The 12,829-nt window shown below is 49.7% G+C and overlaps 1 protein-coding gene across 1 annotated transcript in view; it reads right to left on the bottom strand.

Annotated features, from left to right (window-relative positions):
• Nucleotides 1-12,829, bottom strand: part of utp4 (UTP4 small subunit processome component) — a 45,554-nt gene that overhangs the window by 32,397 nt on the left and 328 nt on the right. The window contains exons 2-3 of the mRNA XM_059651825.1: nucleotides 12,419-12,610; nucleotides 288-372 (exon numbers count right to left, since the gene is read on the bottom strand). Coding sequence (XP_059507808.1) covers nucleotides 288-372; nucleotides 12,419-12,610 — 277 coding nt within the window. The remainder of the gene's footprint in view (nucleotides 1-287; nucleotides 373-12,418; nucleotides 12,611-12,829) is intronic.

Raw genomic sequence — 12,829 nt, 5'->3', positions numbered from 1 at the left:
CTTTGACAGCATCTTTTCTTCAGGAATGCAAAATTTCAGTACCACCAAACACGCACTCTGCACTACTCCTTTGAAATTCATACATGTGCCAAACTGTAGTCTCTATTTGTAACTTACTGCTATTGGCTAAACTCACATTTCTCATTCCTCAAAAACACATTCCAAACGCAGTTACAAGCAACCCTCCTGTGCTGAGTTACATTGAAACAGGGTGACGAGCATCTGACCCTCTAGCAATTGTGCTATACGGTTCAGGATTACAAAAGACGAGACTCATTGCTCCACACCTTTCTGACGATCCAGATTTCTCTCAAACTGAAGTTTTTCTGGAAGAATCTCAAACAATTTGACCGAGCCATCTTCACATCCAACCTACCAGTAAAAGACACATAGCCATTAGTAACCTGTGCACATTGTACTGGACAAGAATCACAGTTAGATGTGAATTACATTGAAATAAAATCCTTCACTTCATCAATTCACATTTGATAAAAGCTTAAAGTGAAAGAAAAAGATTTTTTGCAGACATTCAGTTACTTGAAATCCAATTTCCTAAGAAACTTTCATGGAAATGAAATAGATTTTCCTTAACATCTTTGACTACATCCTTCTCACTATCAAAGTCAGAAGTGGGGATGTTTGCTGATGATTGTAAAATGTTCAGCACCAACACCTCAAGTACTGAAGCAGCTTATGGCCATAAGTAGCAAAACCTGAGCTTGGGCTGACAAGTAGGAAATAATATTTGCACCACGTTAGATTGACCACATCCAAAAAGATAAGATTTAAGCAACACCCCTGACGTTCAATGCCATTTCCAGCGCTGAATCCCGCACCATCAACATCCTGGGGATTACCATTGACCTGAAACTGAACTGGACCAGCCATGTAAATCACCAGATTCAATAAATTCTGCCCTACAGGGCAGAAAGCAAGACTGTATGGAATACAGTCCACTTTCCAGGATAAGTGCAGCAACCCTCCAAGAGGTTCAACGCCAACCAGTAAGAAATAGCTGGCTTGATTGGGATGTCATCTTACACCTTCAACTCGTCCACCATCATTGCACAGTAGTAGCTATTTGTACGATCTACAAGCTGTGCTTCAACTACTCAACAAGGCCCTCAAACAGCATTTTCCAAACCCACAACTACTACCAGTTAGAAGAACAAGAGAACTTTGGTTCGGTCACATTTGGAGTACTGTGTACAGTCCTGGTCGCGATATTACCAAAAGGATGTGGATGCGTCGGAGAGGGTGCAGAGGAGGTTCACCAGGATGTTGCCTGGTATGGAGGGTGCTAACTATGAAGAAAGGCCGAGTAGATTAGGATTATTTACATTAGAAAGACGGAGATGAAGTCTACAAAATCATGAGGTGTATAGACAAGGTGGATAGCAAGAAGCTTTCTCCCCCCAGAGTGGGGGACTCATTTACCAGGGGTCATGAGTTCAAAGTGAGAGGAGGAAAGTTTTAGAGAGATATGCGTGTAAAGTTCTTTACACAGAGGGTGGTGGGTGCCTGGAATGCGTTGCCAGCGGAGGTGGTAGACACAGACACAATAGTGTCTTTTAAAGATGTATCTGGACAGGCACATGGATGGGCAGGGAGCAAAGGGATACAGACCCTTAGAAAATAGATGACAGGCTTAGACAGAGGATCTCGATCAGCACAGGCTTGGAGGGCCGAAGGGCCTGTTCCTGTGCTGTAATTTTCTTTGTTCTTTGTTCTAATATATGCAAATTTTGTAGGATCAGAATCTCCTCCTATTGGACTTTATTTAAAATGTAAAAGAACTTCAAAGCCCATGAGCAAAAGGGCTGCAAATAAAAGCCCACCCTCAGCACATATCTAAGACTATCCCTCGTCTGTAAACGGGTTCTGTTCTTGACTCGGTCATAAATCGATTTGTACCCAACGAACACAATGCATGATAACATAAATACCATTCATAAGCACAGGAAATACTTTAATGTCAGATCTTTAAAATTACATTCCTGTATGAGATTGCATTCACGAGTATAAGAGTTTGCAAGTCAGACATTCATCAAGTGGATAGGCGATCGCCTAGTGTATTATTGGTAGACTATTAATCAAGAAACTCAGTTAAATGTTCTGGGGACCTGGGTTCGAATCCTGCCATAGCAGGTGGTGGTAGCTGAATTCATTAAAAAAAATCCAGTGTTAATAATCTACTGATCACCATGAAATCATTGTCGATTGTCAGAATCTGGTTCACTAAAGTCCTTCAGGGTAGGAAATTTGTGACTCCAGACCCACAGCAATGTGGTTGACTCTTAACTGCCCTCTGAAACAGCCTAGCAAGCCATTCAGTTGTACCAGTCACTACAAAGTCTCAAAGAAATGAAACCAGACAGATCAACTGGCATCAACCTTAGCACCAGAAAAGACAACATCAGAAACAGCCCCACTGACCCTGCAAAGTCCTCCACACTAACATCTAGTGTCAAAATTGGGAGAGCTGTCTCACAGACTAGTTATGCAACAGCCTGACAGTCATACTCACAGAATTGTACCTTACGGACAATGTCCCAGACGCCACCATCACATTACCTCAATAAGTCCAGTCCCACCAGCAGGACAGACCCAGCAGAGGTGGGACAGCACAGAAACATGGGTTAAAAAAACTTATCTGACCGACCATTAACAGACACTGAAAAAGCCGTCTTAGTAAGAGGATTAAATTACAACTTCCGGGATGTGGACAAGAAAGATTTCTTAGCAGCATTAGAAACAACACTGAAAGACAACAAAGTCACAAAAGAAACCCAGCAAACCATCAGACAGACAGTCGCACCAACACTAAGCAGGAAAAAGGAAGAAAACACACTCAATACACAAGAAAGGAAAGCCCTAAAAGGACTCAAAAAAAGATAAAAACATCATTATCCTACTTGCAAAGGACGCTTGACAGTCGTCTTAAACCGAACAGACTACATTGAGAAAACGAACGCACTGCTTGCAGATACCGACACTTACCAACAGGCGGCGATAGACCCGACCCCAAAACTAGAGAACTGAATCACAGCCTTACTCAAAAAAAGTTCAAAAATCTGGAGAATTAAACAAGACAGACTTCCAAAAATTGAAACCAGATGGATCCAACACACCACGCTTCTACGGACTACCAAAAATTCACAAATCAGGAGCCCCCCTCAGACCCATAGTGTCGCTACCTGGAACACCAACCTACAGATTAGCCAAGGAACTACACCAAAGACTAAAACACCTAGTAGAAGACTCCGGCCACTCCATTCGCTCCACCCAAAAATTCCTGAACACCAAAGACACCAAGATAGAAGAGGATGAAATAATGGTCTCCTTTGACGTAACAGCCCTGTTCACATCCATCAACATCAACCTGGCCAAAGAAACACTGACTACACTATTAGAAGAACAGAAGACACATACACCAGACACCACCAACCTCATCAGCAAGGACAACATCATCAAGCTAGTGGACCCATGCCTCACCACCCACTTCACTTTCAATAACAAAACCTACAGACAAACCAACGGTACACCCATGGGATCTCCGATATCAGGGTTCTTAGCAGAGGCAGTAATGCAGAGACTCGAACAAACAGCTCTGCCAATCATCCAACCCAAACTTTGGGTCCACTACATGGATGACACCTTTGTCATCACTAAACAAAACAAATTAGAGGAAACCTTCAAGACCATCAATAATACCCTTTACTGGCATAACATTCACAAAAGAGGAGGAAAACAACAGCAAACTGCCATTCCTAGATGTCACAGTAGAGCGAACAGCCAGTGGGGAACTTCAAACCAGCGTCTACAGGAAAACAACACATACGGACCAAACACTGAACTACAGGAGCAACCATCCCAACACCCACAAACGAAGCTGCATTAGAACATTATTCCAACGAGCCACCACACACTGCAGCACAGAGGAACTACGCAGAGCAGAGGAAAATCACCTATACAGCGTATTCAAAAAGAATGGGTACCCTATGAACACAGTCCGCCGATTTCTCAGCAACAAATCCAAACAAACAGACAAAACGGGCTCAGAAACCATAACCACTCTCCCCTACATCAAAGACATTTCCGAAATGACTGCCAGACTACTCAGACCTCTTGGCATCAGGGTAGCCCACAAACCCACCAACACACTAAAACAGCAGCTGATGAACTTAAAAGACCCTGTACAGACAACAAATAAAACGAACATCATCTACAAAATACCTTGCAAGAACTGTGACAAACACTACATTGGACAAACTGGCAGAAAGCCAGCCACCAGGATACATGAACATCAACTAGCCACAAAACGACATGACCCACTATCACTCGTATCCTTACACACAGATGAGGAAGGACACCACTTTGATTGGGACAACACATCCATCCTAGGACAAGCCAAACAGAGACACGCACGAGAATTCCTAGAAGCATGACATTCCAACCGGAACTCCATCAACAAACACATTGATTTGGAGACAATCTACCATCCCCTGAGAAAAAGAACAGGAAATGACATCACCAATGCAGGAAATGACATCACCAACCCAAGGAAACCTAACCAGATAAATAGAAAGCGGGACATGATACCAGCGCTTTGTTGGAGGCTCACTGATGATGTTGCCTAGAATGGTGATGAAACGTCTGGGAACAAACCTTACAGCTCAGTGAACCAGCTCACATCTCGAACACAATAAAGACCCACTCTCTTGTGGACTGAGAGGACGAGAGTGCAGTCTTGGAGGTGAAAGGAGGACGTCGGGTTGGCTGTGCACCCTTGCGACCAGTGGATCTTAATGCTGGCTTCGGCCTAACGCTGGTTCAGGGGAGCAGCCAACCTGCAACGATGGCTGCGGCAAGTGCTCGTGCCCCAGGTCAGGGGGTCCGGAACACCATCCGTGTTTCCGTAAAGAAGGTGGATGAAGGTGCACCTGTGGACCGCACCTTCTTCGTGAAGAGCGTCCTGTTGGACTGTTGTGGGTTCACTGCTGCGGACATTTACTGCCTGCAGGATTTCCCCGGAGGGGGTTTTTACGATGTGACCTTCCGGAGTGCCAAGCTTTGCGAGCGCTTCCTGGAGGTTTTCAAGGAGAAAGGAGGTGAGGGCCCCCTCTCTGTATTGACCGCTGTCCCACTGTTTGTGATGCCAGCGCAGAGGAGCCGTATGGTGACTGTACACATGTACAACCCGCATGTGCCAGCAGTTGATGTCCTGACCTTCCTCGGAAGGTATGTGAAGGTGGAAGGGGACCTAACTGACATGGTGGACCCCTTTGGCATCTGGACGAGTAAGAGGCAGGTCAAGGTGACGCTGAGGATGGGCGCAGATGGGAATGTCGCACACCCACCGTCCAGCTTCGCGATCGGCGGGAGCAGGGGCTACCTGACCTATGCAGGGCAACCTAAAGTCTGCCATGCCTGTGGTAGGTCAGGTCACATGGCGGCCGACTGCAAAGTCACCATCTGCAGGGAGGAGGGACACCTTGTAAAGGATTGCCCACGAGAGAGAAGCTGCAACCTTTGCAGGGAAGCGGGCCACTTCTATAGGGCATGCCCGCGGTGGGGTACCACCTACGCCCAGGTCGCCGGCAGGGGAAATGCGGGGCCAGCCCCCCCGGAGGAGAGGAAGGCACCAGGACCCAGCAAGGACCCCACTAATGTGCAGGAGGGCCAGGCCGTGCAGGAGGGCCCAGCCCTGCAGGATGGGCCCGAGGCCAGCAAAGCACCCCTGCAGGCTCCAATCCCCCCCGACAACCCGGAGCCAATGGAGGCGGCGACAGGCGACCCAGGGGAGTGGACTACAGTCCGGAAAGCGAGGAGGAAGGTGCGTCGACGGGCCCAGGAACCGCAACAATCAGGAGGGAAGAGACAGCTACAGGGGGGCTATAAGAGCTCCTCTGACGAGGAGGATTCGGAGAGGGCCCACCCGAAGCAGAAGTTAAAGGTCTCGAGGGGGAAGGAAAGCAGCACCCCGCTTCCAGGTGACGGGAGGCGTCCTGAGGCTCACTCCGACACCCAGTCAAGTGCCGCTGGAGCACTGGAGGGCCCCCCGGAACTTCCAGGCGGGAAGGAGGAAACAGCACGTCCCCAGCCTGATCCGGAGCCGGACCCTCCTGCCTCCGCACCCCTGACGGGGGGATGCGACCCGGAAGGCAGCACAGACGGTTTCCTGAGCCCAGAGAGCGTCCAGCAGTTAGCCCGGGCAATGGGCATGAAGGGACAGATGGAGGGGCTGGACCTTGGACTTGGGGAGGGTACTGCGGTCACTGCCCACAATGGGGGTACGAATTGCGAGCATTAATGTGCGCAGCGTCAAGTCAACCGCGAGATGTGTGTCCACGTTGGCCTACCTGACCACCATCAAGGCGGACCTCCTGTTTCTGCAGGAGTGCGGGATACCGCACCTCGGCAGGTACGGGAAATGGTCCGGCGCCTGGACCTGTGGGCCTTCGATCTGGTCGGGGGGTAACGACTGTCGCTCCTCGGGCCTGGCTATTCTGCTGCGGGGGCACAACTTCACCATCTCTCAAGTTCAGGAGGTGGTGGGGGGGCGCCTCCTAGTGGCTGACATCACCTACAGGAATGCTCCCCTGAGGCTGATCAACGTGTACGCCCCAGTGGTACGGAGTGAGCGGTTGGACGTCCTGCAGCGGCTTCCACCCCTGCTGGCTACGTCCAGGCCGGTCATCCTAGGCGGAGACTTCAACTGCATCATTGATGCAGATGGAAGATCCGGCGTGGGGACAGCGGGTGGGGGGATTCAACTGGACGTCACGTCCAGATTCCTGATGGGCACGGTGAAGGACGCCAAGCTGCTCGACGTCTTCAGCACCCCTGCAGACGAAGCGCAGCAGAGGTACACCTGGTCGCGGCCAGACGGGTCTATCCGCTCAAGGATAGACTTCCTGTTTGTGTCACGGACGTTCTCGGTCAGATCCACTGGTGTCGAGCCGGTGTTCTTCTCTGACCACTGCCTCCTGTTGGCCGACTGTCACTTACAGGACGACCAGCCGGCCGGCAAGGGGACGTGGAAGCTCAACACGACTCTGTTGACCCCAGAGAACGTCGAGGAGCTTAAGAGGGAGTACACCGGTTGGAGAACCGTGAAACCCCTCTTTGAGTCTCCAGGCGACTGGTGGGAGACGGTGAAGGAGAACATCAAGAGGTTCTTTGTCCTCAAGGGTGTTCAGAAGGCAAGAGAGAGGCGGGGAAAGCTGTCGCGACTCCAGAAAAGGGTGCAGAACCTGCTCCTTCTGCAGTTGATGGGGGTCGATGTCACGGAGGACCTCCGCGAGGTGAGGGGCCAGCAAGCCTCGCTCTTCGCCGCGGAGGCCTCCAGGATAATCTTCCGGTCTAGGGTCCGCTCTGTGGAGCAGGACGAGACGTGCTCGCGTTTCTTCTTTCAGAAGGTGCACAAAGAGAGCTCTGTGCTTAGCCGGCTGAAGGAGGACGACGGCTCGGTGACGTCATCTCGGCCCGACGTTTTGAGGATCAGCAGATCCTTCTATGCCGGACTGTACGACACGAAGCCCACGGACAGCACGGCCTCCGAGTCGTTCCTGTCGTCTATCACGGAGGTCTTAGACGACGGCACGAGGGAGTGGCTGGACCGGCCGATATCCCTGGACGAGCTGACCAGAGCCCTCCTGTCCTTGCAGAGGAATAGGACTCCCGGAAGCGATGGCTTACCGGTCGAGCTGTATTCTGCTCTGTGGGGCCTGGTCGGCCAGGACCTGCTGGAGGTGTACGATAGTGCGCTTCGGGCAGGGGAAATGTGCAAGTCCATGAGGAAGGGCATCATCACCCTCATTTACAAGAGGAAGGGGGAAGAGGGAAGAAATTAAGAATTGGCGTCCCATTTCACTTTTGAACGTGGACTACAAAATCCTGGCCAAGGTCATTGCCAACCGGGTCAGGTCTGTCCTGGAGTCGGTGATTCACCCTGACCAAACCTGTGCTGTGCCGGGCAGGAAGATCGCTGAGAGCCTCGCGCTCATCAGGGATACGATCGCCTACGTACAGGACAGGCGGGTGGACACCTGCCTCGTCAGCCTGGACCAGGAGAAGGCCTTCGACAGGGTCTCTCATGCTTACATGAGGGACGTCCTCTCCAAATTGGGGTTCGGGGAGGGCATCCGCAATTGGATCCGGCTGCTCTACGCCAACATCGTTAGCGCAGTCTCGATCAACGGGTGGGAATCAGACAGTTTTCCTGTTAGATCTGGAGTCAGGCAGGGCTGCCCGCTCTCTCCTGCCTTGTTCGTGTGCTGTGTGGAGCCTTTCGCCGCCTCCATCAGGAAGGACGTGAGCCTGAAGGGCGTGACTATCCCAGGCAGCGGAGGCCTTCAGGTCAAGACCTCCCTGTACATGGATGATGTCGCCGTCTTCTGCACCAATCGTCGGTCGGTGAGTAGGCTGTTGGACATCTGCGGCCAGTTTGAACTGGCCTCGGGTGCCAAAGTCAATAGGGGTAAGAGCGAGGTCATGTTCTTTGGGAACTGGGACAACCGCTCCTTCATCCCCTTCACCGTCAGGACAGACTACCTGAAGGTGCTGGGTGTTTGGTTTGGTGGAGCTGGGGCATGCACTAAGACTTGGGAGGAGCGTATCTCCAAATTTAAGCAGAAGCTGGGCAGGTGGACGCTCCGGTCCCTCTCCATCGCGGGTAAGAACCTGGTTGTCAGGTGCGAGGGGCTTTCGGTACTGTTGTATGTGGCGCAGGCCTGGCCTATTACCTGGACCTGCGCCGCTGCGGTCACCTGGGCCATCTTCCACTTCATTTGGGGGTCGAGGATGGACCGGGTCCGCAGAGATACCATGTACAAAGACCTGGGAAATGGGGGAAAGGGCGTACCAAACGCCACCCTCACCCTGACGGCTACCTTTGTGTGTGGCTGCATCAAGCTGTGCGTAGATCCTCAGTACGCAAACACCAAGTGTCACTACTTACTGAGGTTCTACCTGTCCCCGGTGTTGCGAAGGATGGGCCTGGCCTCGTTGCCGCGGAACGCTCCGAGTAGTTGGACCGTTCCGTACCACCTGTCCTTCGTGGAGAAATTTTTGAAAGGAAACACCTTTGACCACAAGGCCGTCAGGCAGTGGTCAGCACGTAGTATCCTCGGGACCCTTCGGGAAAAGGAGAGGGTGGATCCCGTCGTGTGGTTCCCCACGCAGACTGCCAAAGTCGTTTGGCAGAATGCCTCATCGCCAGAACTTTCAAACAAGCACAAGGACATTGCTTGGCTGGCGGTGAGAGGGGCTCTGCCAGTGAGATCCTTTATGCACGCCCGGAATCTCTGCACCACCGCACGCTGCCCTCTAGGTGGCTGCGGGGGGGGAGACTGTTGATCACCTCCTTCTGGAGTGTGCCTATGCGCAGGAGGTCTGGAGGGGGATGCAGTGGTATTTGTCGAGGTTCGTCCCGAGCAGCTCCGTGACGCGGGACTCCGTGCTCTACGGGCTGTTTCCGGGGACGCACACAGAGACCAACATCAACTGCGCCTGGAGGACCATCAATGCGGTGAAAGACGCTCTTTGGTCTGCCCGCAACTTGCTGGTCTGCCAGCTGAAAGAACTGACCCCGACCGAGTGTTGCAGACTGGCGCACTCCAAGGTCCAGGACTACATGCTGAGGGACGCGCTAAAGCTTGGGGCAGCCGCCGCCAAGGCGCGGTGGGGAAAGACCACCGTATGAGCCCCCTCGTCCAGAAAAGGGAAAAGAATCCTATCTGGTAACTGGGCCCAGCTGGCGCCTTCCCCAACTGGTCAGGGGGCCAACTGGGACTGTGCGGGGTGACGACTGCCAGGGCGGTTTCTTTGCTTTGTTTTCTTTTTTCTCTGTTTTGTTTTTTTTTCCCCTTTAGTTGGTGTACGTACCCCCGGGTAACCCGGAGTGGCTTGCATGACTGGGTAGGTGTATAAATGTTTTATTTTTTGTACATTCTATGAATAAAGTATATTTTTTCAAATAAAAAAAAAAGTGATGAAACGTCTGAAAATGAACCTTCCAGCTCAGCGAGCAAACTCACATCCAGAACCTCAACCTGAGCTACAAATCTTCTCACAACTCGCTAATGTGATTGACTTTAAACTGCCCTCTGGGCATTAGTGCTGCCTACCCAGCAACGCACTCATCCCGTGAATGAAGAAAGAGGAAAAAATGTGCATGGTAAAATACAGCTGAGTCAGCATGGCTTCATCAAGGGGACATCATGCCTGACAAATCTATCAGCATTCTGTGAGATTACAAGCAAGCTAAACAAAGGAGGGCCAGTAGACATGATCTATTACATAGTTAATGGTAAGACCCTGGGAAGTGTTGTTGAAGAGAGACACCAGGGATGGACGTTCATAATTCCTTGATAGTGGCATTGCAGGTGGACAAGGTGACGAAGGTGGCATTTGGCAGGCTGCCTCCATTGGCCAGAGCATTGAGTCCATTGAGCAGTTGGAACATCATTTTGCAGCTATACAAGACACTGGTGAAGCCAGTTTTGGAATACTGCACACAACTCTGGTCTCCATGCTATACGAAGGGTGTTAAACTAGAGAAAGGGGACAGGTAAAATTTACAAGGGTGTTGCTGGGACTGGAGGGTTCCACTTATAAGGAGAAGCTGGATAGGCTGAGACTCGTTTTACCTGGAGTGGACCTTAAAGGGGCTTGTAAAATTTTGAGGGACATAGATGAGGTGAATAGCCAAAGCCTTTTTCCTAAGGGTAGGACAGCCCAAAACTGGAGGGCATAAGTTTAAAGTGAGAGGGGAAAGATTTTAAAGGCACAACTTTTTCCACTCAGTGTTAGGTGCATTCATTGAATGAGTTGCCAGAGGAAGTGATGGAGGTGGGTACAATAACAACATTTAAAAGGCATCTGTATAGGTATATGAATAGGAAGAGTTTAGAAGGATAAATTGGCTAAATGTTGGCAAAAAGGACTAGATTTATTTGGGATATCTGGAATGCATGGACAAATTGGACCAAAGGGTCTATTGCAGAAGGCTGTGGAGGCCAAGACATTGGCTGTATTTAAGACAGAGATAGATGGGTTTTTGATTATTAAGGGGAATCAAGGGATACAGAGAGAAGGCAGGAGAATAGGGTTGAGCAACATATCAGCCATGATTGAATGGCGGAGCAGACTCGTTGGGATGAATGGCTTAATTCTGCTCTTATATCTTATGGTCTTACAACCTGGCTTGAGGATCTACAGTTTTCACCAGATAAACCAACCGTATGAAGGGTTGTAATTTATCAGCCAAATCTGAGGTGGTCTAGGGCTGAGTGGCTAAAGTAACTTCAGCGTAACAACCAAGTCCTCAGTTTGGAACTGAATTGAGTGGCGGCTTCAGCAGTTTGAAGTTTTGTCTGTGGTTTTCAGTAAAAGCTATTTTCTAATTGGCTGTGGTGAATGTGTCTCTAGCATAGGAGCCAAGGCTAAATTGTGGAGGTATTTAAATCAGACAAATCAATAAAAATGTGGTGTAATTTAGACCAGCTTAAAAGCTTTGGTTCAGAACATCAGCAGGTTCTTTCTCAATTAACAAGTTTGTGGTTGAGCCAAATCCTATGACTGTGAATTCGTTTCTTATAAAATCTTGAAGTTCAAGAACTATTGCTAGGTAGGGATGTGGAGGAATGTGAACTGCTTGAAACCATATACTGTCCAGCCTTGAACTACACCATTTTTTTTTCCACTATCACTGGATCAAAATTCTAGAATTCCCTTCATAACAGCACTGTTGATATATCCACAACACAAACAGTAGCATTTTGAGAATGTGGCCCACTACCTTCATCTCCAAGCAGTCAGTTTCACAAAATAAATACTGACTGACTCATAGTAGGCCACATCCTTCTACTTCATGGGAAACTTATCAATACTGCCATGTCAGGTAGATCATAGGATTAGACATAGAGTTGAGCTCCCTCAATGCTATCCCCCATCATATATTTTTTTATTTATTCATTCACAGGATGAGAGATTCACTGACCAGCAGCATATATTGCCCAGAGGGCACATCAACCACATTGCTGTGGGTCTGGAGTCAAACGTAGCCAGACCAGGTAAGGATGGTAGTTTCCTTCTCGAAATGGCATTGGTAAACCAGTTGGGTTTTTCCAACAATCAGCAATGGGTTCACGGTCATCATTAGATTCTTAATTCCAGATATTTCATTGAATTCAAATTCCACCATCTGCCGTGGCAGGATTTGAGCTAGATCACTGGAATGTTATCTGGTCTCTGGATTAACAGCCCAGTGATAATCCCACTAGGCAACTGCCGCCCACCACCCCGCCCCCACCACCAACTCCAAGAACAGGTAAGGAAAAAGTTCTACAAGCTGTTAAGATCAATTTTCTCAACTTCTTGTGCATTCCTTGCCAATTTTTTACCCTATACTAACCGCTAGGTGAGTCTCCTCACAGTTACAGCTCATGCACCAAAGGGGGCCTCCAAAAGCATCCAGCCTGTACTTCGGACATAGTCTCTGTAAGTCAAACTCAATGATTTCGCCATTCAATCCAACACTCAGAAGTCGATCATCACCAATCCAGCTGATTGCTTCAATGGACCGACTGTCATTCCCGGCAATCACCTAAAAACAGAAAAGTTCCAGTTAATGAATAGTATGTTGTGTATCCTCACCTGTTGTGTGAATTACACTACAGGACATAAGTATATTTTCTGTACTCGCAAATAATAACGGTGACGGGAGGAGGTGGCAGTAGCAAAGGGGTGGTCAGGGCGGGCCGAGAGCCTGCTCCAGGGGAGACAGTCAGGATCCGGGCCCGGGGTGTCGGCTTCACGGTGAGGT

This window comes from Stegostoma tigrinum, chromosome 16 (genome assembly GCF_030684315.1).
Source record: "Stegostoma tigrinum isolate sSteTig4 chromosome 16, sSteTig4.hap1, whole genome shotgun sequence".
Taxonomy (NCBI): Eukaryota; Metazoa; Chordata; class Chondrichthyes; order Orectolobiformes; family Stegostomatidae; genus Stegostoma; species Stegostoma tigrinum.
Note: the sequence above shows the minus strand (reverse complement) of the source record. Positions and strands in the feature narration are given on the sequence as shown.